The sequence below is a fragment of the Leuresthes tenuis genome, unplaced genomic scaffold (genome assembly GCF_036924035.1).
Source record: "Leuresthes tenuis unplaced genomic scaffold, fLeuTen1.0.hap1 SCAF_19, whole genome shotgun sequence".
NCBI classification, from domain to species: domain Eukaryota; kingdom Metazoa; phylum Chordata; class Actinopteri; order Atheriniformes; family Atherinopsidae; genus Leuresthes; species Leuresthes tenuis.
The window spans coordinates 9,598,076-9,622,131 of NW_027325373.1; the positions used below are offsets into that span (position 1 = coordinate 9,598,076).

At 38.6% G+C, this 24,056-nt stretch overlaps 1 protein-coding gene across 2 annotated transcripts; it reads right to left on the reverse strand.

Annotated features, from left to right (window-relative positions):
• Positions 1–1,226: 1,226 nt before the first annotated feature.
• On the reverse strand, positions 1,227–23,811 carry LOC140276529 (patatin-like phospholipase domain-containing protein 7). 2 transcript variants are annotated; one of them, XM_072371248.1, is made up of 36 exons: positions 23,695–23,811; positions 23,174–23,222; positions 22,944–23,018; positions 21,997–22,084; positions 21,736–21,818; positions 21,251–21,351; positions 21,011–21,151; positions 20,741–20,900; positions 20,320–20,400; positions 19,776–19,904; positions 19,583–19,663; positions 18,673–18,802; positions 18,500–18,565; positions 18,271–18,347; positions 17,960–18,115; positions 17,792–17,869; positions 17,375–17,580; positions 17,088–17,219; positions 16,817–16,940; positions 14,031–14,144; positions 13,744–13,810; positions 13,415–13,564; positions 11,857–11,920; positions 11,424–11,592; positions 9,337–9,519; positions 8,972–9,090; positions 8,649–8,805; positions 8,035–8,151; positions 7,858–7,927; positions 7,664–7,780; positions 7,394–7,542; positions 7,110–7,262; positions 6,819–6,938; positions 5,255–5,339; positions 4,581–4,696; positions 1,227–3,814 (listed from the first exon to the last, which is right to left on the reverse strand). In XM_072371248.1, exons 2-36 carry the CDS (start codon positions 23,219–23,221, stop codon positions 3,683–3,685), a joined length of 4,038 nt encoding a protein of 1,345 aa, XP_072227349.1. In that variant the 5' UTR covers position 23,222; positions 23,695–23,811; the 3' UTR covers positions 1,227–3,682. The 2 variants fall into 2 exon arrangements, with proteins under 2 accessions (XP_072227349.1, XP_072227348.1); XM_072371247.1 differs by having other exon boundaries at positions 18,271–18,353.
• Between the last annotated feature and the right edge of the window lie 245 nt (positions 23,812–24,056).

A 24,056-nucleotide genomic window follows, 5' to 3' on the forward strand; every position in this document is an offset into this window, starting at 1 on the left:
AGTCTGCCTTCCCAAGGGAGAGTGGGAGAAAGAAAAAGCTCATTATAGGATACATCAATAAAGTGAGATTAATCATACATTGGCATGTAAGATCCATTGCTCTTTGAGAATGAGCAGTAAACAGTCTCACATGTGTGGCAGCTCTTAATATATGAAACAAACATAAGTTGCTCAGGGTGTATTTCTGAGACTAAAAGATCTCTGTTTTTCTGGAACAAACTCATCCCGCTGCTCTCGTTTCATCCCTCCATCCTTTCAACATGTACTTTTCCTTATTGTATGCAGTAGTAGGAGCTTTTTATGCTAATTATTATATATATTTTTTTTACATCAATCAAGCATAAAGGGTCATTTTGGAAACTATTTTCCAGGCCTTCTGATTTTTAAAAAAAAGGATACAGTGAAGTGCAAAGCAGAGGCAGAATGACATGGAGCAGATGTCAGAACCTTGGACCGCAATGGCGAAGGCTTAAGCCTCTGTGAGTGGTGAGCGCATTGTGGTGAGATACAGAGGTTTTTGTCAAGCTTCTGTGATCTATTTTGCATTCAGTCACTAAACTGAAACATATGCTCTACAAAGCCTGACCTTAAATGCATATTCTTATTCACATAATATATCAAATCTTGCACCCCAGTTGTTATCTGCCCCACTAAAAACGGTTAGATCTGGACCACTGATGAAACAATCGGCCTCAGCTTCTGGAGACACGAGGGATGCGCAATTTTTCAAAAACTTCAAAGAGAAAATGACTAATTAAAACATAATCATCTCTTCAATCATGGCTAATTGATGTTCAGCAGCAGCCCTTAAAAAAAAAAAAAAAAAATATCGAAATCCTCTTAAAGTACCATGAAATTAAAGAAACTGCTTACAGCAACAAACAGTGATTTATTAGTAACAAGTGGTCAGAGAAAAACAAAAAAAAAGCCAGACAATATCACATCTTATAGGCCTATTGGTAAACATTCTTGTACAATATAATCATCCAAGTGAGTGTTAACTGAGGGCACGAGTCATTTTTGCAAAAAAGGTCACCTAAGGCTTTGTTACATTTACTTCATGGCACATCCATTAAATCAGCGCTTCATTCATTACGGTGACCCATTTAATAAAGTAGTGAAACATTCATTCTGCCAGGCGACATTGATGCATTGTGCTTGGTTTATTATGTTAAAAAGAAATAAATAAACATCATCTCAGTGGTAAATGGCTTTTTTTTCCCCCCCCTTCTCCGCTGTGCTCACACATTCTCTGTCCAGACTCAATTTCACCAACACCATATGGGGACCCCCCCCCCATAGTGTTTATCACAGGTTTTTTTTTCTTGCTGTCCACACATTTAAGGCTGCAGGCACTGTAGCACCAGTATTTACGATGACACATACAGTGAGTGGTACAGAGTGCTATATCAAGTGGGAAGAAAATGAATATTACAAAAGTTGCAAAGGTTTTCATTCAAACCAATCTGGTTGGCTGATTTCCGCTTAATGCGGTAATATCAGGATTGAGATGCATCTGTGGCCTTAAAAAATAAAAAGTATATCTTAGTTGTATTAAAGACGAGTCCATAGCTAAGGGATCTACTGCTAAACTGATTCCATTTTTGAATGATCTTTGTTGTTATCGGCCTATCAAATCCAGGATGTGAATTTGTTGCATTACCTTTTTTTCACAACCATTTTTTACTCTACCATTTAAATCCGTTGCTAGGATTTTAGATGCAGTTGTTTTATACAACACAAGATAATAGTAAGAGCCAGAAATAGCCACTACAGGACTTAAATATTGAAAATCACCAATTCTAGAAAAAATTATAGCCAAGATTGAGGTAAACCTATGAAGAAATATTCTTTCAATGGATTTATCAACTAAAGCAGTACAATGATTCAATAAGTTGTGCATTAAATTGCATTCTGGACTGATTGTCTAACTCCTGTGACTTGTGCTTAAAACCATCCAGGGCTACAGTTTATACATACTTTTTATGTTCATTTTTACCTGCTGGCCTTAGAATGTTAGAATCTGAAAACAAAATAAACAAGAAATATATACGTTTACATGCCACTGAAATGGTCAATTTTCAAAACAAAACCAGGACAAACAACCTAGAAAAAACAAAAAAAACAATCCAAGCCAAATCATTTGCTTCAACACATTCCTGCGATAGCTCCGGTCAATGAACTATCCACAGACGAGATGAGCTCCAGTCACACATTCTCTGCTGCTTGGTTTGGGTCTCAGATTCAAGCCAGAAAACAGATTTAAGGGGGGGTGGGAGGGGTTGGCTCCCTCGGGAGCCAAGAGGGAAACTAGTGCTTTGAAGTGGACTGCAATCATTGATTCCCTGCATGTCCCTGGCACACTGGTAAAACAAAACTGCGCTGGCAGCCACGGCCATGGGCCGTGCTGCCTATTTTGTGCTAGTTTTTAAATTAGTGCGGTTTGGCAAGCAAGTTAAGGAAGAATCATTTCATAGACACAAGTGTAGAAAACGTCTTTTTTTTTTTTTTTTTTTGGGGGGGGGGGGGGGGGGGGTGCAGCTCCCTTTCTAGGATGAAAATATTTTGTGCCCCATTAAATTAATACCGGAATGTTATTCTCATAAAAATTTTTTTTACATATTTGAATCCGGTATGAAAGGATCAATGATTATAGAAACAGACAAAAGTACTGAATCAAGAGGAAAAACATGAACCTGTCCTTAAATGTGGCCTTGGTTCAGAGTTTTGAAATGCATTGTCACGTCTCAAACACAAGTTCATCAGTCTAAATTAATCATTTACTTAAATCAGGTCATATTCATTCATGCAAATATTTCAGTGTGATCTGTTCAATTTTAAAGAAGAAGTCTGAGATTTCTGCCAACCAACATACATGTGGGCGAGTATCACTTATTTAGTACTGTTAATACTGATGAAACTCTCGTGACAATCCACACACTTTACTGTCTACTGTGCAATGGATCCCCTTTTTTAAATATATATATATATATATATATATATGAAGTCCCAATGACCCTTATTGGCTTGTGACACAGGAAAGTAAAGGCTGTCATTTGAAATATTTTCAGTTTTCTGAAGAAATTTCAATTACTGAAATTAAAAAGTGCAAAAAGAGTCATGTCAGAAAATATGAAACTTTATGCCACTTCTGTGGAATCTTTTGAATCTGTGTGTGGGGTGGAAAATATGCCAGAACTGTCAGTTTAAACAGCAAGAACAAAACAAAAAAAATAAAAAAAATAGTAGAACTGACACTTTAACCACCTCAAGTCAGAATAATTAACACAGAGTAAGTGTTTTTACTTGGATCCTAGTGATGAGTATTTCATGGAAATAGTGACTTCACCAGCCCCGTCTTTCATCCCAGGTATGATTCATGTTGAGTTTTAAGAAGCATTCGCAACTATCTCAATATGAGAAATGGTTAGACTTGTTACAGCTCGATAAAGTCAGAATACTTGTGCGCTAGATTCTAGATGCTTGTATTCAGCTTAGGGGATTGTTCATCTATGTCAGCCACACAGCTAACAAGGCCAGGTTACAGAAGTCAAAGTGGTAATTGCACCCGAGAGCAGATTTACAAGTAGAGTCATCAGGGACAGGCTGGAGGGAAAATGTGGCAAATAAAGGCAAGTTTAATGGTGATGACCAGTTAAGGCAGAGTTCATTAGACCAGTCCCTACTTAATGGACTGTTTGGAATGGACTTGCTGGTTGGTTGGCTCCTCCGGTGAACTGTTGTGGACAGTTGGAGGCTGGCTGTGGGTGAATGTCGTAACGTAGCGGGCATGTCTCCCCCCCAGCTCTTCATCCTGGAAAACAGCAGCAAGGTTAAAAAAATGAAGAAATAAATAAGTGGTGTTAAAAAAATATATATTATATCGTATCTTTTATCCAATTTAAAACAGATTATTCAAACAAATCTTGTGTTAAGAATAGAATTGGTATGTTGTGGTTTACATCTGTGCCTGGTCACAATCCTATCAGTAAAGACTTAAGGGAATGTAAAGTCCCCATGAAATGCCTTATTGAGTATCAATTGGTCCAGATATTTCATTATTTTCTGTTTTGAATCCAGGTCAGATCCAGTGACAACTTATGATATGCCCCTGAGTGCAGGGTGAGTTGTCAGCATGATAGAAACATTTTTCAATAAATTACAAACCATTTGAAATACCATTAAAATACCTGGAGATTTTTTCCAGAATTGATCAGCTTCGTGCAGATGAGTAGAACAAGCCAGGTTATATAAAAGACTGCATTCAGTAAAAGGTGTTAAATTCATTCATATTTGGCCAATAAATCTGATCAATCAAGGCTATAGCAGCACATTCGATACTACTTTATGAATGTAGTTGCAATGTAGTTGAGATGTCCAAAAGGACATTTGTGCCACATTTAAAAGATAATCCCTCAATGCCTTCCTGAGAGTCTGCATTTATGAGAAAGGGACTTAAAATGCAACCCAAAAAAAGTAATCCCTTCATCCAGAGTACACAGTTTACGTCTAAAGTCTAAAATGTGATAGAAGACAGAAGAGACCACTTAGTGTCCGATGTCGTAACCAAAAGTTCACACCGTGTCAGCAGTTTCCTCCCCTTCAGTGTGCTCTCCGTAGTGACTGTACATCTCCATGTCAGACAGAGCACTCTCCAGTGCCTCCTCTTCATAGTCAGTGTGGTAGTCTGACTCTTCTGATGAAGGGAAACAGTGGAGGACAGGATGCACAGAAGCAAAGCGTGGGTGAAGAGATGAAATGTGCCGGGTGTGGAAAAGGTGACAAATGCAAGCAGGTGAGCAGGAGAATAAAACAGAACGGCAAAATGTGCATTATTGGTGTTGAAGATGGCGTTATTTGATAAAAACAACAGCTCCTGTTTCACTAAAGCCTGAATCTATTTTGAATAGTAATTACTTTGCTGGGAATGTGTAATTCAAAACATCGAATTTGCACAGATCGTGCTTTCTATCTGTAGCGTTTCATCAGTATGTAGCAAACAGGATGACTCTGGTTTAGACTCATAATCCATATGATATTATCTAATCTACAATAAAGATTCAGTCCATTTCTTCTTTTTGGTCAAATATACTGGTTACCGAACAAAATAAAGCACAAACAAAATAAAGAACCCCAGCCAAAAAAAACATAAGAGCAGGTGCGGAAAACAGAAAAATGTACATCTATCTCCCTGAAATCGTGTCAACATTTTTAATCTGAGAATGGCAAAGTTAAAGTGTGTCAGAACGTTTACCGTCCACAAGAGCAGGTTTGACAGGCTCAATGCGGGACACAATTTCTGCCAGGTCAGTGAAGGAAGCATTGGGACACGTCACCACCTGAAAGAGGAATATTTTCAGCTCATGAACACCATGGAAAAGATGCACGCCAACTTCGACATTACGCATCGGAAGCTGGATTTCAATTTTTCAAACTCAAAGTGCCATTTAGCTGGTTAGCTGCCATTTTGGGTTTATGCAACCAAACGGGACATCTATGAGATGGATTTCACAAAGACCATATTCATGTCCACTGGGTTGTGCACAGGGCACTCATCTTTCACTCTAAGCTGCCCCATTAAAATGAATAATTAACATCAATACATTAACATTAATACAGAAATGTAAGCTTTTCCATCTTTCTTTAATAGACCACATGCAATCTTTTTTTATAACTGTTGTGTTTTCTTGTGTCAACAACCGAATGTATGATCTGATCTAACTTTATTAGTTATATATTTTCTGCTAGTTTGTTTGTAACAATACTAAGCTTGTAATATCAAGATTTTTAGGGAAAGACCTGCATTATTTTCCTTTAGAAATGCATTCCACAGTAGCATCTGATTTTTGTTTTTTTAGAGAATGGGAATTGGAGCTTGTCATGAGACAGCGTTACATTTTAAATCTACAATCATATCAGTAACTTCTCTCCCCAGTTATTTTTGGTGTAGAGTAAATTGATTTCTGTGTTAGACACACTTAACAAAGTACAGTAGCTTAAAAAATGTTCACCCCTTTTGCATATTTCCCATTTTCTTGCCTTATTATCTAAGACTGAAATAGATTTTTAGGAAATTTGTCTCAAGTGGTCAAAACAACATGCCTGCAAATCTAAATGTGCAAAACACTAACTTGTAAAACAAACAAAAATTGAGCCTGCGTAAGTATTCACACCTTTAAAGTCAATCATTTGTTACTGGGTATGACACTGTAGATTTAGCACATATATCCACTGTGACTGCTGCCAATTCCTTAGGGTAAAACTGCTCCAGCTCCTTCAAGCTGGACGGTTTCGGCTGGCTTATTGCAAAGCTAAACTCGTACCACACATTGTAAATTGAACTGAGGCCTGGGCTTTGATTAGGCTATTCCAACACTCTTATAAGTGTACCCTTAAACTACTTGTGTGTTGCTTTTGCAGTATGCTTAGGGTTGTTGCCATGCTGAAGGGCAAACCTCTGTCCCATTTGCAGTTCTCTGGAAAACTGAAACAAGTGTTCCCAGGAATTTCCTTGTGTTTAACACTGCCAGATGCTGTCCTTGTATTAGATGCAGTATTATTAGAATTAATGAAAGGACCGGTTGTTAAATATTAATTTAGGTCTACTTAGTCGTATATCAATAATTAAACTGTGCATTTATTTGTATGTAACTCAATGTTTAAAGGGAGAAATGTGCTATTACTCGAACCCAATTAATTTTGTTGTTTTAATGTCTAACTTGCTTGTTTTGGCAGAGACATAAATGTCATTTATCCAAAGAAGAACTGACTTTCTTGTCATATATTCCAAGACATTCTGTATATCCCCACAAACCTACATTATTCTTGCTTTGGGTGTTGTGGAACTCCTCCTGGTGTCTGTCTTTCATCATTTTGTCGATTACACCACTGCGACTCCACACGTCGAACACAGTCTTGCCATGCTGGTATCCCACTTCCTAAAATACCCAAACATTAACATGTCATTCACATTCCTGTATATGCCATTGGCTAAAATTTGCACCAAACAATGTGAAGCATTAATGAATGTGTTTTAAATGTGTTAGCAAAATCCACATTTTAAAAAGCATTATAAATCAAAGAGTTCAGAAGTCTTTTCTCAAACTTACAGCTATTTCGTCAAACTTGCCAAACTCCAGAGTTCGGTATCTGTCAATAGGAGGTCTGATGTACTCGCAGTAGTCACTGTTCTTAACAGACTCGAGCTGCCTCACACAGCAAACGTAGGCCAGGCGAGTCTGAATCTCTGCCATGTTCAACACCTGTTGAAATAAACTTCTGGATCACTGAAGAACACCTCTAAAAATATACTCATGGCTATTCATAGGCCTAATTTATTTTTTAGACATCCTAGAACAGTTTGTTGTGTCTCATTTGCTTATCAATTCATCACCTTCACTTTCTCAGCAAGAGGGTTGAAGCGTTTCCATAGCAGCCACCAGCCTGAGAGCGAGTCGCCATAATTAGTGAGATTGGTTTCATCCCGACTGCCCACGTCAATAGCTATCACCACCTTGGCCCCCATGGAGCGCGCCACATCAGCTGGTAGTCAAAAGAAAACAAAATAACACAACTGAAGATATTAAAAGGTACAAAGAGAAGGACTGCCAACTTCATACTATCCCTTTAAATATTAAAACTGTAAAGACTGAGTTTTACAAACCGGGCAGATTGTTGATGTAGCCTCCATCCATCAGTAGGTGACCATCTTTGGGGTCACATAGAGGAGGCAGATATCCCGAAAGAGACATGCTAGCCCGGACATACCGCCAGAGAGAACCTAAAACAACAAACAGGGAATTCTTGGAGTACTACTTGTTTAAATGAAAGCCGTGAAAGTAAACTGATAAACCTCACCATCAGTGTGTACTCTCATAGCTGAAGCAGTGATGTCAGTAGTGATATTGAAATACGAGATCCAAAGGTCCTGCATACACAAAACATTGCACCAAAAACCAAAACATCATGTCAGAACAGCACATGATATGTGAAAAAATTACTACTTTTCATTCCCAGTTTTAGTTCTAATCTCACCTCAATCTGTTTGCTTTTGAAGACATTGGTTAGACTGGAGTTGAAGGCAGCACCAGAAAACATGGAAGTCACTGGATACGTCAGATCCAGAACCTTCTTAAACACGGAAGTCATCTCCTAAAGAGACAGCAAGAAATTACGTTTATTTCCTCTAAACAACTTCAATTGTTGTTTATGTGTTTACATACATTTAATGTGAATTAATGCATATCCATATAAATTCATATTTTAAAACCTTAAAGCGCTGCATGTGTAAATCAAGTAATACTTTTTATGTTCAATGTGCACAAAATGGTTTACTTTAATCAACTGAGTCCATTAAACCATATGAGGAATATTCTCTCTGTGGAAACTGCAAAAGGAAAACAGATGAACTCCGTTTTTCTTCCAAACAAGTTACTGTTCTCTTCTAAATTATTTCTCCGTCAGTTATTAATACCAATTCTAAGGGAATTAAAAGTACACTGAAAAAAAAAATACAATAAAAGTAAGGTCCAAAATCTGTAGTCAGCTGATTATATGCAACAATCTCAAGAGGTTTGCTAAAGTTATAAAACATGAAATTGATGTAAGATTTGGATATGATACACAAGTAGTGCTGCTCTGACTCTCACCATTGCCCATTCTTTGGCCCTCATCCTCATGCGACTGTGGCTACGATCCTCAGCATATAGAGCCCCCATTAGGGAGCCAATTGAAGTCCCGCCTATCAGGTCCACTGGGATCCCAGCCTCACAGAGCGCCCGCATTACACCCACCTGGGAGCAACCCCTGGATAGAAGGGATGGGAAATAAACAGTAGGAAGAGAGAGAATTTTAACTAAATGACCAAAAAGAAACAGATATGCTGTTTCTATTAAATCTATGTGACCCCAAACACATCATCTTCTTAATATTTCATTTAAGTTTTTGTTTGGATTACAATTACAAATTTTACCTGGCTCCTCCCCCTCCAAGGATGAGAGCGATGGCATTGCCCGTGAGAATGCGAGCCAGGCGGGAGAAATCAGAGTGGCGGTCTGCTGGCTTCTCAAACACGCGTTGATACAACTCCAACTGTTAAAAAAAAGCAAAGTAAATGTAACAAAAGTAGAGATACAGAGTAAGATTTTCAGAACCAAAAGAACTGAAAGGATGAAAACTATCATGTAGTCCTTCAAAGAAAAAAGATTTTGAGAAAACACTGAAATACAATCTAGGAGTGGATGAGCAAATTGGAACAAAGTAAAAGGCTTTGATCTATATATAAAATATAAGGAAGAAAAAAAAATTAAAAAAAAAGGTTAAATTTGCTTTTCTGACCAGCTTGGGCAGGCTCCTTTTAGAGAAGACCCTTCGGGGACAGGAGAGGTGGAGGTGTCTGGAGATCCAGCTTCGCATGTTGAGCCAGTCAACAGTTCCTTGGGGTGGAGGGCCGTCCTCTCTGTGCAACAGCACCAGCTGCTTCTGGGCACGCACTGCACTTCCCTCCAACATGCGCTCCAGCTAGGGGGGAAGGCAACGAGCACACGTTTCAGAATATTATTCATTTGTGCGTTTCTTACCACAACAGACATGATGTTTAGGTGAGCACACTACCTGCACTACTACAGGTCATGTGACTGCAATCACGCACACGATTGGAAACATTTACTGGAGTTTTGAAAGATCAAATACAATTCCTGGCAGGTATTCTCCAGATGCGCCAGTTTCTTTCCACAGGGTAAGGACATGCATGTTAAGTGGTGATTCCATACTGGCGATAGGTGTGAGTGTGCATTGCTGTCTTTTCTGCATTAACCCTGGGATGGACTGGTCCTGTAATCCCTAAACAGGATCTTGTAAGCATAATAAACGACATAAACGACTTATTAAATGACCATATCAGTGCAACTTCTGTGTATTCATTGTTACATCTGTTAATTCGGATAGCCCCTAAAGCAGATAGAAATAATTATCCTGGAGATAACATTTAGAAATATTTAAGGTGCAATTTCCTACAGAAGGCATTTTCTATCATGACTTACTTTTGCATGAACAGTGTAATGAAAGGTGTGTGTGTATCTTTTTTTTTTGCCTCTGTTGAAGGTTTAGTTTATGAGCAAAGTGAGTGTGTGTATGCTTGCATGTGTGTCCTGAAGGATAAAAATCAAGCCTGAGCCATGACTCATTCTGATCTTAAATAAATATTGATCCATCTTTCCGTTTCTCCCTGCATTTCCAGTTAAAAGGCACACACATTTCTTTTTCCAGTTTGAAGGCAATAACCTCCTCTATGATAGCTGGACATGCATTTTCACATCATGCCTCTTCCATCCACTCAAAACGCATTTGTCCAATATGCCCAAGAGTCCAATGCAAACCATTCTGAGCCTGTTTGACCATTACTTTGGCTAAACATCTGGGAATAACCAAGATCCGAAGGTTTAATGATCAGGGGTGACCTTCACATCAAAGCTCTTGGTGTTTGGCCACTCTTTGCTCTCAAAATAGATGCAGTTGTACGTTACAAGAACTCCACAAAATGTTTAAATAATTATGACAAATAGCATTCCTTAATCTGGCCCATATTGACATAGTTGCCTTCATAATCTCTGCATTATTTGTGCTGCATATTTCCTTTCTTGTACCATCTCAAAGATGTTTCAGTGAATTAAGATCTGATAACTTTCACTTTGAGACAACAATTATGATATTGAAATAACCTATTAGATGACAGATTAACTGTGTCCATAGATGGATACTCATGGTCACAAACAACACTCAGTTGCAGTGGCGTTTAATCTATGGCTGACTGGTATTTCAGGGCCCAAAGTGTGCCAAGAACACATTCATTATAAACCACTAGCTAATCCCAGCTCGCCAGTGGACACAAGATTCTGAGCCTCTAAGTCAGCATGCCTCAGAAACCAAGGGTTACCTGATACATTTGTTTTTATTCAGCTCTAGTTCTGGTCAGTCTGCACTACAGCGGTCTTAGATTTCTGTTCATGCCTGATAGGATTAGAACCTGCCACTGCTTTTCTAGTCCATCCAAATTAAGGTTGGAAATGTGCCTTCACAGATGCTTGTCTGCTCGATACTGATTCTCGACGTTCAGGTGTTCTTAATGTTTCGCTTAGTGAGTGTATATTATATTGGAATGAACAAAAAGAAAATAAATAAAATTGGAGTGTCCTAGAGGCAAAAGTGCAGCTAAAAATGAAACGGTTGATTGATATCAATTAACTAGATAATTGATAATGGACTTGCAATGAAAATATTTGATAAACGCAGCATAAACTGATGAAACAATGTTTCGTTACAATGCTGCAGTCCAAGATTCTGTGAACAGGAGCGACCTTTCCCAAGTTCACCCCTCTTCTTACGTGTCACATCGCTCCATCTGTAACCCAACCCTACCAGCTCACCTCCCCGACAGCAGGGTCCTGTTCCCCCAGTCCCACGATAATGATGCAATCAGCCTGACGAATGCACCGCTGTGTCCATGGGGTCAGTGTGTAGTCAGTTTGGTAAAGAACTATGCGATGGATGTCTTCTTGTTGGCCCAGCCAGCTGGACAGCCGGTACTCATGGACACTTAAAAGGAAAGGATTCAATTAATGATGCATACTGTAGATCAATTTTTCTATTTTTGAAATAAAATATATCTAAAATGATCGAATGAGTAAGTTAGAAAGACAGAAAGCCAAAGGTGCAGAAAATCTCTAATGAGCCCTATGACAAAGACAAGACTTGACGTTGACTTGTTTTAGCAGAGGTTTTCTGAGGAGAATATAATGCATAAAGAATGAAAACCAAAAGAAAACTTAAATCTCTAAAAAAAAAAACAAAAAAACATACCTGTCCAGTGCTGCAGCTCCGAGTCTCTGTTTGATAATATCACTGGTCAGAAGAAGTGTTGGTCCTGTATGAATGCAGATCACTGTTAATGTCTTCCCAGAGAACCTGCTTCATACGTGTGACTTCAAAAGCAGAGGCAAAGCGATTGTTCGGTAGTAACCATTCATCAGATTTTCATCTGGCAAGCACACATCCCTTTTATTCATTTCTATATCAAAACAAAGAGGGTGCTACATTTTCAACACTTATACATCCAGAGTATCAACTCTCTGCTAAGCTCCTACCTAAAGCCTTAAAAACTCAAAGTAGTGAAACCTGATTTATGTCATTTCCCCCTCTTATGTAAGTTCAATCAAAGATGTAAGCAGATATCTAAAATTGATCCACTGAGAAGTTCAGAGCATTCACATCATAGTCGGGAGTATTAATGGCACAAAATAACTTATCATCAGACGTAATTATGTCTGTTAGTCTGTGCTGTGAGTTTTGCAAAATTCAGACATAAAATTGGCAGTAAAATAGTCTCATGTTTTTGTGAGTTAGTTCTGATGTTGCAAGAATTGAACACGACTGCTCACATGAAAAACAGCTGTTTCTGCTTGAGCTTAAACTTAGAAAAAAAGAAATGATAGCGTATCTAACTGAAAAAAAAAAATCACGTCCCAAAGAACCCTCCATTTTGTCTCTTGAAGGAGGTTTTGTTTGCATCTTCCAATCTGTTTTGTTTCCAATTAACCACAAGTGCAATGTGTCCTCTGCTCTGTTTATTACAGCTGTAAAACTTTCCTATCGGATAAAGCTTATAGTTGGGGATGGCTGATTTGACCCTGAAACATCCCATAGTACTGCTACAGGCCTAACTGCTGGGGGGGGGCTCCCATGATGCATCTCTCTTCACTCTGCTCCCTTCAGTCTCCATGTACATGTGATATTATTGCTGTTATTAACCTGTATTTCTCTTTCTCAGCAGGTATCCCTGGCTTGGTGTTACGGTTCCTGTTGTTCCCTTTTTCCTGTCCTGTCAACTGCCAGCCGGTCAAGGCAGATGTCCGCCCTTCACAAGTCTGCTTCTGTCAGAGGTTTCTTCCTGTTAAAAGGAAGGTTTTTTTTCTTTCCATTGTCACCTCATGCATGCACCCAATGGGAGATTGGATCGAAGAGAAGTTTTACTTCAATCTGTTGGTTTCCGTAATTAGGCTCTTTCTTTAATCGGCTTTGTATGTATGAATTAAACTAATTTAGAATTTAATTAATTGGAATTGATTAAATAATGATTGTATTACAATGAGTTGGATTATAATTGGCTTAATTTGAGCTGTATCTTTGAAGTGCCTTGTGATGACGTTTGTTGTGATTTGGCGCTATATAAATGAAACTGAATTGAAAATTGAATTAAATTAATGACACTTTGCTGCCTAGTATTTTTGCATCAAATCTGTAAACAATTTTAGTGACTTTTGAAAAGTTTGCTTCGAATCTGTCAGGCAGGTATTTGAAAGCAGGCTAACAGCAATGTAAATATCAGGTGAACAGGACCTCCCGTTCATCTTTGGCTTACCTATAGCAATGAGTGCATGCTGCAACTCCATAGTGAAAGTAGTCAAAGGCACCTCTTCTGATACAGGCAGGACTGCCACAGTGGACAGGTTGGAAGCTTGATTCCCTGCATCCCACTGACTTCCTGGAGTGTGGAGTGCCAAACTGCGAGCTGGAGACATTACAGATTTCTAAACATCAAACTTAACAGTACCTTTTTTCCTTTTTTTAAAAAACAAACACCCACAACTGTGGGACAAGGAAAATACTCCTCAGCACCAGCAGTGGTGTGCATACAGATGTGATGCAATAGCTTAAGCCAGAACCAAATATTACAGATAATGCACACACCTGTCAGAGGACCATTGACCTGCTGGAGAATCTTCTGACCAAGTAAGTGGATCAACCGAGTGACAACCTAAGAGGAACAAACATTTTAAAATCGGTTCTTTTAAGTGGTTAGATCACGTCACTTCCTGAATATATATTTTGAGATGTAAGTTATATGAAGAAAATGTACTCTGTCAAATATGTCGCTGCACACCAATCCTAGTAAAAAAAATATATATTTTGAACTGAATTTTTAATCGGAATTTTTGCATTCAATTAACTAACTTGGAATCTTGGTTATTAAATACCTGTGGGAACTTCCTTTTGATGGAACTGAGTGCTCCCTCTGGTAACTTGGCCAGCTCAGAATCTCGAACAGCGTGCACAGTTGTGGCTCTGTTCTGATGGGTCAGGGCCTCCACCTGCAGACACAGGAAATGCACACAAAAGCTGTTATTTAGTATACTTTTACGAGACAGTAAAAATAAGTCAAGTAAAAATGTAGAGTAGTCTAATAATTGCACTGTTGGTAGACAGCTTAAGTGTTCAAAGCAGGCTGAGCAGATACTATCCAGTGTGCTGGAAACACTGCAGCCTGTTGATTGCTCAGAGAATCATCACCTGTTGGCATGAACAACATTATGTCTCTTCAGCAGTAAGCACAGGTACAAACAGACACATTCCCATGTGCTCTGAAGTGGTCTGAAAATCCAACACACAATTGGCTACAAATCACATTTTTGTGGATGGATCACACAAAATGTGAATGTGTCATGAATCCATGAGGCTGTTCGGAGCTGGTGCTAACATGTATCATGTGTGATGTAAGTGTGAATGCAACCAGGACGTGATGAGAACACACTCAGATTCGATCACTTAGGTCTGAGAAGCACTTAGCGACCATTGAAGGACAACCAAATGACCTAACGCTAATCAATGCGAGCACTTATTTTCTACAGAATGTTTTCAATCTTTCATTCCAAGTGTCCAGCAGTGTCCAATGATGAATGGAATTGTCATACACAAAACATAGGCTTGTGTGAAGTCCTCACAAGTATTTACTGTCTTAACTGCGGAAGAATTTTTACATCTCATCACCTCGGCAACAGCCAGTTACAAGAAATGGATCCATATAACACCAGCCATGTTACCGCATGGTGTTAATACCCAGACCACGTTGGAACCAACGACGTAGAAAATGTTGACAAATGACAAAGTAAACAACTGTCAGTTAAATGTATGACATGCTAAATGGATTATATATGTCTGTGGCTGCTTTTACAAAGTAACTAAGTACTTAAGGCAAACACAAGTATTTATGAAATGCCACCTCTCACTCAGTGGCAGATAGAATAAGCCCCAGCTCTTTGCAACCCTTACTTGAACAAAGTGAATACGATAAATGGATGGATTCTTTTGGCCATAGTGAAGTTAGCATGTTCGTAGACTTTTTAAAATGACATGTTGTGCAATTCTGCCAATTCACACACTTAACTGTTATTACTACTAGAATAACTAAAATCCCTCATAAAACAGCCAGTCAAGGATTGTTCCATGAATTTGGAGTGTGGCAGTCAGAGCTCAGTTTGCTGTGGGCTTGTGCGAGCTCTTGGGTTATATATAACGTACATGCTCTCACACAGTATTGTTTGTGTAGTTTGTGTCAAAATTTACTTATGCATGATAGTGCAAAACTGTGCAATGAATCTAAAAAAAAAAGGCACACTCTCCTAAAATCAGAGGCTCTGAATAAGACTGTTAAGACATAGTTGGAAAGAGTGTTTTGGCACTTTATTCCTGTAAATATAGACCAAAGCATGTCTATGACATTCCATTAGAACCTCAAAAGAACTGTGTCAAGTTGAGAAAAAAAAATATCATAATTTGAGTCCTTTAAGTTTAAATAAGTTAAGTTGGTTACGTTTCCATACTCTGACTGAAGACATGAAATGTTACAAGAATGCCAGAGTTTATATAAAAAAAGAAAGTGACTGAAACTAAAAAAAAAAAAGCTAGAAATAATATCTCTCCATTTCATCATCAACAGCTGACGTCAATACATTGGGGCTAAATACGTCTCAGAGTGTTAGGCACGTCTACAGCAATCTTTTTTTCACTATCATAGAAACTGCTATGACAATTTTCCCTCCTGCAAGTAACAGTAACCATAGCATCCATCAGCCCAGGTATTATTAGAAGCATTATGGCTGGGAGCAGGCAAACCAGCCAGTTAGAAAGTAGGTGAATAACACCAAGTGACTTAGCTTCACAAAGGTTGCCAATGTGTCACAAAAAAAAAAAAAACTTCTGCTACACAACAGGAGGAGGGACTTTTAAAAACAGCTCTAAATTTGTTGTGGAGACTGTAAATATTCTATACATAATTAAAGAGGTTCTTTTGGATGTAAACTTATTCAAATAAACACAATATACCCCGAGTCTGTAGAATGAAACATATGAAACTGAGAAAAAACATACAGTCTGGATTCTTTATTACTGGGAACGGTTTTGATATACTGTGTAGTTTAATAAGTACTAATTGTATAATAACTGTGATTAGAATAAATCCAACCAAACTAGATGAGGCATTATGTAAATGTTTTGTTCAAACCCATATTCCTCTAGCAGGTAGGCAAAAGACCTCCATCTAAATGTACTTAAAGCTCTTCCAATAGGAATCTAGAAGAAAGAGCATGAAAAAAAAAGATAAATTGTTCTCAATAATTCTTATTTAAATTAAATTTCAGCTTTCCTGCACAAGTCTATTATTACTTTTGTCTGTTAAATATTCATAAGATGTACTTGGTTGAGTTTTTATAATTGAAACACATAATATAAGGAAATGCCTTTGAGGACCAGCCTGTTTAGTCAACTATAGATCCTGACAGTGAATATGCTATGAATCTGAAAAGCTTTCAAATCCTGGTGATGAATAATGTCTTTATGGATTTACCAGTTTGTACTTTTTTAATTTGGTTTATTCTGAGGAAAAACTCAAGAGGTGATTAACCCCATATAAAGTCATTAGTACTTTTGGAAGGTTGTCTATCTGCTACTCCCCATCCATCTTCTTCCTTCCTGTCAAGGTGCTTACCACTCCAATCAAGTCACCACGTCCATACTCCCCTATCAGCTCTTTCTTGCCATCCTCCTTCATGATCACAGAACGTAGTCGGCCACTCAGCACTATAAAAGTACTGTCCGATTTCTCCCTCTGCCTGAAAAATATACAGATAACTTTAATTTAGTTGGCTCGATTGTTTACATGTAGCACTTATGATTCTTTTTCCACTCTCAGATGTGTACAGTAATGCCTATACAGTTGACACATCTGTTCATTTGACAAATGCTTTCTAGCAAAATACCTGTAAACAGCCCTTCCAGCTTCCACAGCCATCCAGTCAAGAGCAAAGTCTATCTGTCTGACAAATGATGACATCCTTCTCGACACCGTGTGAGCCACGTTCAGGACTACTTGTGGCTCCACGCGCATTATCCTGGGAAATTAACAGTAATCATTAAAAGGAAGGCAGAGAAGAAAAATCAAAGAACAGTTTCAGAACTCAGTTAAAATATTTGCATGCAAGTGTCTCTTCTCAGTTTACAGTCTATATTTCGATATTGAACACACATTGCTGACGACGTGACTCACTCATAGAAGTGGGTTTTGGAAATAGAGAGGAAGCTGCAGTCGCGCTGAGCGCGAACAGTGAATATGAGTGGCTCTCCAGTCAAGACAGCAAGTTGACCAACCAGCTCACCGGGATGGGTCACAAACAGACGTGTATCTTCTTCACGGTCAATCATTCGCTGGTAAACATGAAGGAGGCCTGAAATCACAAACTGGATGCTCACCTCCTAAAAACACAGAGGGAGGCGCAGATGAGGGAGGCGCATAGACTTAATGCTTAGGCATTAATGGAGTTCCACAATAAAAAACATCCCATTATTCTCAAAGTTGTAGTTTTCTACTTTGTCCCAAGACATAAATGTATATAACTTGAGGTTTTCTTGTTGAATTTCCTCGTCCAACTACTCTAAACTATGTTATGCAAGTGGTTACTCTAACCTGGTCACCCTGACGAGCTACAACAGAACCAGCTTTAACATGGTGAAGGGTCACTCTTCCCTCAAGAAGATTGGGGTCCTGCAAAAGAACAATGTGTTTTTTAAAGAAAAGAGAAAACATTAATAGCTTTTGTTTTTTAATGAATGATGTAAACATTGATATCTTTACCTGCAGCTGTATAACTCCCAGTAGATCCCTCTTGGCAGCCAGGAGGATTGCATTGCTCTTGCTGAGGTGGACAGAATCAGACTGCCCCCCGCTGTCAGTATAGTGAAACACTTCAGATGGTGTTTGCTGCATCGTGACATTCTTCTTCAGACTGGACTACAGAGTAAGGCACAAAAGTGTGATTTATACTGGAGGACCAGAAAACAGCAAAATGCGCAACAGATGCTCAGATATTTTGCATCATTTACACAGCAAACATCTCGTGTCACCTCTGTGTGAAGAAGTGAAGTGGATCAGCGGGAAAGTCTTACTTTGTGAGGGACAGGACTGGATGGAGCCTCCTCTATAGTGACTCGAGCTCGTTCATAAGCCATGTTCAGGTCATTTCCTGTAACTCAAGATAAAATAGTGAGCCACAGGAGTTTAAATGTGTCTGTTAGTGCCCCTGCTCTCAGTGGGTGACAGTAATAAATGTCTGCAGGTCAACCAATGCATGCAAAAGCCATTTATTGATGATCTTTGCCCAAAGCAATTATTCACCTGTGCAATCGGTGGGCATCGAGATAGATCGCAGCCTCCTGTTTGAAGGACTGTCCCTTACACCATCTGTTTAAGGTGAAGCAACATTTCAGTGCTGGGTCAGTAACAGCTTCATTTGAAATGTGTGTACGTATATAGAAAATAGTTGGGGTTTTTGTGCATGTGTGTTTGACCTGGTTCTGGAGTGCTCTCAGTGGTCCCAGGAGACAACTCATCCTGAAAGTGGAGCCGACGAGTCATCTTTCCAGAATTTGCCTCAGCCATCACGTTGTTTATATTGGACAAAGGCACAGCCTGACTCTCCTGTCGACCAAGCAGCAGCAACAACAAGAAATTAGCATTTCAGTTTAAGTCTGAGATGTGGGCAAAAAACTATTTGCTCAAAACATTTTAATAAATAAACAAATAAATTGAAATGTGGTATCGTCTGTAAAGCAGGGCAATCGCACTAATATACATCAGTATTCACATACATTTAATTTGGGCTGGGGTATTTGTAAAGAAATTACAACTGTTCACAACTGTGTAAATGTGACATACAATCATGAAAAATAATTACAATCCTTTAAAGTTCAGAGGCTTATCTTCAGGACGCAGGTTTTGTACATCCAAGGTTTGCCAGTGGATACAGGGGAATACCCAGCTGTGACATTCACTGATGGATGGCGCTTTCTTATTGAAATTCAACTTTACTTTATTTATCAAAATCCCTTTGCCATTTTGAAAAACAAGAACTGTTCTGATAAAATAACATTTTAAAGTTATTAGGAAAGTGAAACCCATCCACAAGGAATTGCTAAACACAAAATAATAAAGTCAGAGGAAAGCCATTATCAAAGGTTCCTATCCTGTGATCATTCCTATTCATTTTCACAGAGTTGTCATAAGGACCAACTTATGATGATGCGCTTAATGTTGTGTGAAATTAGCCTGCATATGTGCGACCATATGTGCACATGCATTTCAGTGCTTGTTAACGTGTAATTGTGATCAAAAGTCAAGCTTAGATGTTCAATGTAAGCCTCTCTATGTGACTGTTTGTATACACACCAATATGCGTGCACTAATTAATTCCCCTCCTACCGGATTGAAGAGCTCAGTTGTTAAACCCAGATAGTTGTGCAATGCCAAAAAGGTCACTCTCTGGAGGCGCACCATGATTATCTACAACAAACAAAATCCAACAACAGGTAAACAGAGTAGAATATGTTAAATATTTTGCAGTTATGCCTATATTAGATATACACTGCATATTTGCTGTCTGCCAATATGTTACCTGAATGACTCGCACAAGTGTCTCTGGGTATTTCTTAAAGACTGACTCAAAGGCTGAAGCTGGTAAACGCAAAATGGTGGAGCGAGTGGCGGCCCGCGCTAATACAGTCTTATATGGAGCTGGGTAACCCTGGTAAAACAGCAGAGAAAAAAAAAGTGTGTTAAAAGTACAGAGCACTGTCATAGAACTGTAAATCTACAAAGAACTCTGCATGGTGTGGTTAACTGGGCTGAGACTGTTTCCTCCCCAATTTATTACATGTACATGTGCTTCTAAACACCATTCTGACAGTACAAGTAAGTGGGATATCGCTTTAAAATGTTTAAAAATGTGTATGCTTTTAAAAAGCCCAACACACAACTAAATTGTAATTTCCATACTGCGATTAAACTCCAAGTTTTTCCAAGCTTGTTTTTACTACTTAGTCTTTGGTTGAATAATAACCTCAGTGTTAGATCCACTTCTCTCTCAGATTAAGATCAAAGTTCAAATGAGAAAGAAACCAGATCCGATGTGCAATGAGAGAGAATAAATAGGAGCTCACGGTGATAATGTCCAGAATACTGAGCAGGCTGTGAACGCTGTCTCCTGGGAGCACATCTTTCACCACTGGTTCTGTACCATCCTAGAAGGAAAATAAATTTTAAAAAAAACAACAAAATGGAGTACTAATTGTAGAGTCAGACAAATAGGTATTTAAAAAAATGCATCTAACTAAAGAGGGCTGGTGCCCTCTGCTGTTCATATTATCTATACACAAAGCTTTTGGAGGGGAGAGAGACAAGCAGTCATGAGTACAATGTTCTTTGTACTCTACAATGTACAATGTGGAGTGTAATGTCATATCACCTACAGTAAAACGGTGAAAAAGAACCACTATAAAACTCATAGTAGGCCGTCTAATATTGAAGGCAATTCTGTTTCTAAATTAATCCAAGAATATGATCAGGAGACCAACCACATACATTCTCTTGGATGCAGAGTTCAAGTCGACCGTCCTGAACAACGTAGATGCTGTCGTCATCATCTCCTGGCCTGAACAGACCTTCGCCCTCCTGCAGCTCAACAAATACCATGTGACGACACAGCTCCAGAAACAGAGGCTTCTCGAAATGACCCAAAACCCTACAAAAGAACAGAAATTCTTAATTTTTATATATATTTTTTTTTTTTTAAAAAGAGGAAAAAAAACTATTTACAAGAGTAAACAAATGGGAAATTTTGTATATGTCTACCTGACATTTTTTAGCATATAGAGGACTTCTGAGGGCAAGTTTGAACTCTGAACGTCAAACTCTGTGAGGTCAGCCTCCAGTAAAGAGGGAGGGGGTTCCTTAGGCTGTAGGGTGGGAGGGTCTTTACGGATCCTCAGGATCCTGTTGGAACAAAATCATTTCTGTTAAAATTTTAAATGATCAATATATAATGCTTAAAACAAATTTCAAAACAACTGAAACTGTAAAAATGATGCATACTTGCGAGCTATGCTCAAAACTTTGGTTCTTTTGCGTATGCGCTGTGGTTGCCTTGACACTGAGGTAGAGGAGGGGGGAGGAGTTGAAGACAGCGTTTGGACCTTAAAAAGGCAGGAACACAATCTTGTTTATTATAAATGAAAAGTGATGTGAGATGTGAGAGATGACTGGACTGGTGGAGTGTTTAATAAATACAGAGATCAACATTTATTACTCAGCTATGGCACCCAAGTACTGTTTAGTTTTACTGCATACGTTTACATAAAAATAACAATAGAATTTACAGAAAACTTTCTTCAAGCAGGAGTACGGCTAGATACAAACACAGATTCTAAGAGGAAATGTATTAAATTTTGTTTACTGCAGAGAAAAAGCAGTCAGAATAAATGTTGACTTAAATACATAAAACTATTCATCAAATTCATTATGCTATTTATAATTCAATACAGTAAATTTGTGTGTTCAGAAATGGAAATAGAGAAGACCTTTCGCATTATCTTCCTTCCATAGAAGAGCACTTTATCCCGCTTTCTGAAGCGATAATGAGGCACACCAGGCTGTTGTTGACCTAGTTGGAGAATTCAAACATAAAAAAATTGAAACGTTAACATCTAAATGATATTCTGAGGAACTTTTCAGAGAAAACATAGTCTTCTTGAGGACAATATCATTTTATGTTCACAAAAACCAAATCAAATATTCATCATAACATAAACATAAAGCTCAGAATGAGGTGGATGGCTCACGAGCAAGTTTGAATCTCCTGTAGAGAAACAGCACCACAATCCCAATCAACGAGACTGCGACTGCCGCTCCAATCAGTACACCTGTAAGCTGAACAACAGACAAGAACAATAACGTGGTCACATGAGAAGGCACTGTGGTGTAGCTCCTCACAAGACATATAGGCTGCTACTTCAGAAACATTGTTCTTCAAAGTCCAAAATTGGGTCAGTTAAATGATGCATGCTGATTCTTTTTCTTGTCCTGTCCAGCATCATTGCAAGCAGAATAGTAATCTGACTAGGCTTTATGAATATGAAGCTCCCCTTGATGCCCAGTACTGCATATTTACTTTCATTTTTACAATACTTTATACATATTGATGCCGAACCAGACAAGAACGAGAGAACGAGGGAAACGAGACAGAGATACATAGAAATTATACGAGAAGATGATGAGAAAAACAAGACAAAACTGGACAGCTAGCTGCTACATCTGTAGAAAGACTAAACGGAAGACATCCTTGGCCTCTGTGGGGAAATCAGGCGAAGAATCATCAGGAGCACCTGCAGGATGACATACAGAGAAAAAAAAAAACACCAACAGCAACAACACCAGCAAACTGATGGTTTGAACCCACAGAACGACACAGCAACTGTATGATAAGCATGTGACTGAGCAAATTAATGTATGTGTGTGTGGGTGTGTGCGTGCATGAACATGCAAAATATACAGTACAGGTCTTACATGAATTGTGCTCAATCATGGGTGCACAGCCCCCCCACATTATACCCACACACATCTACCCACATTATCAGTACAACCTGCACAAACTATACTTAAAAAAAACAGCCCAGATCATCACAACCAACCCACAAAAAAAAGCATCCAAGCAAGAATCAATGCATTCAGGGCACTGTCCTCCTCACTTCTACAAAATGTATGCTGCCAGTGATTGAGTATCTCATACCATTGTGGTTTGCATCCTGTCCTCCACAAACTGCTGCACTCGTGCCTTCAGTTCACTCTTGCTGTTCATCAGCACCTAAACATGATTAAGTTTGATTGGTAAATCCATTAAATAAAAGCATCATACAGATAGCTTTCATTTCTTTCTAAAAATTGTCAGCATTGTGAATTGGTTACCGCTTCCTAGGTCTGTTCTTTCAAATATGCTTTAAAAGAAGTTTTGGTGCTTACTGAGCTGGCCCATTGACACAGGTCTCCATCCTCCTCGTGACAGTCCATCCTGTAAGACAAGAATCCCAACTACGATAAACCTCTGGCCCAAACAACACATGAACTTTGTTGCCAAAGCGCAGTGGCGTTATACTGTGCAAGGTGTGGTCAGAATCCATGGATGTATTATAAGTTTTGGGGAACGAAAAAGGCAGCATGAAAAGAGGAACCTGGATTTGCCCATTAGCAGTATTTGGCAGCAGCTCCCCTCGTCATCTTACTTCCGACTCAAGTCTTAAATACATATGAAAATGTTAAGCTCGTGTAATTAGTCAACATCAAATGGACTGAATGTTGATACCGATTTTACGTGGTTAAATAAACTGTTGGAGATAGCTAACCATAGAGCATTAGCTTAAATAACATCAGCTAGCAGCTATTTGACAGAGGTTAACAGTCTTACCAGTAAAAATAAACAACCAAAGTCAACCTCAAACTTAAGTTTAAATAATTTCCGAGTAAACAAGAACAACAAGGCTTACTTTTATAGTATTTCTTGTATGTTGCTTCGCGTTAATTACATCGTTGAACAGCTGACGAAGTTAGCAACTAGCTAACAAAGTTTTCTTTATGCTGTCACTTGCTTATTAGCTCCGCCCCTGTCTGCTGTTGCCTTGGTATCGCATGAAACACGTATCCAATCAGAAAAGGAGTCTTAGACTTTAGTAGTTGTTAAGTAGGTTAAATCTGTTTATCTGTTGACATATGTGAAATATGTATCAGCTTTAATTAAATATTCTACTTTTTACCCTTTTCATTGACAGTGACAGTTTGTCTCTTTTGATTCATCTTAAAATCTATGATAATATAAAATTAGATGTATACATACAACTTCAGTATGTAA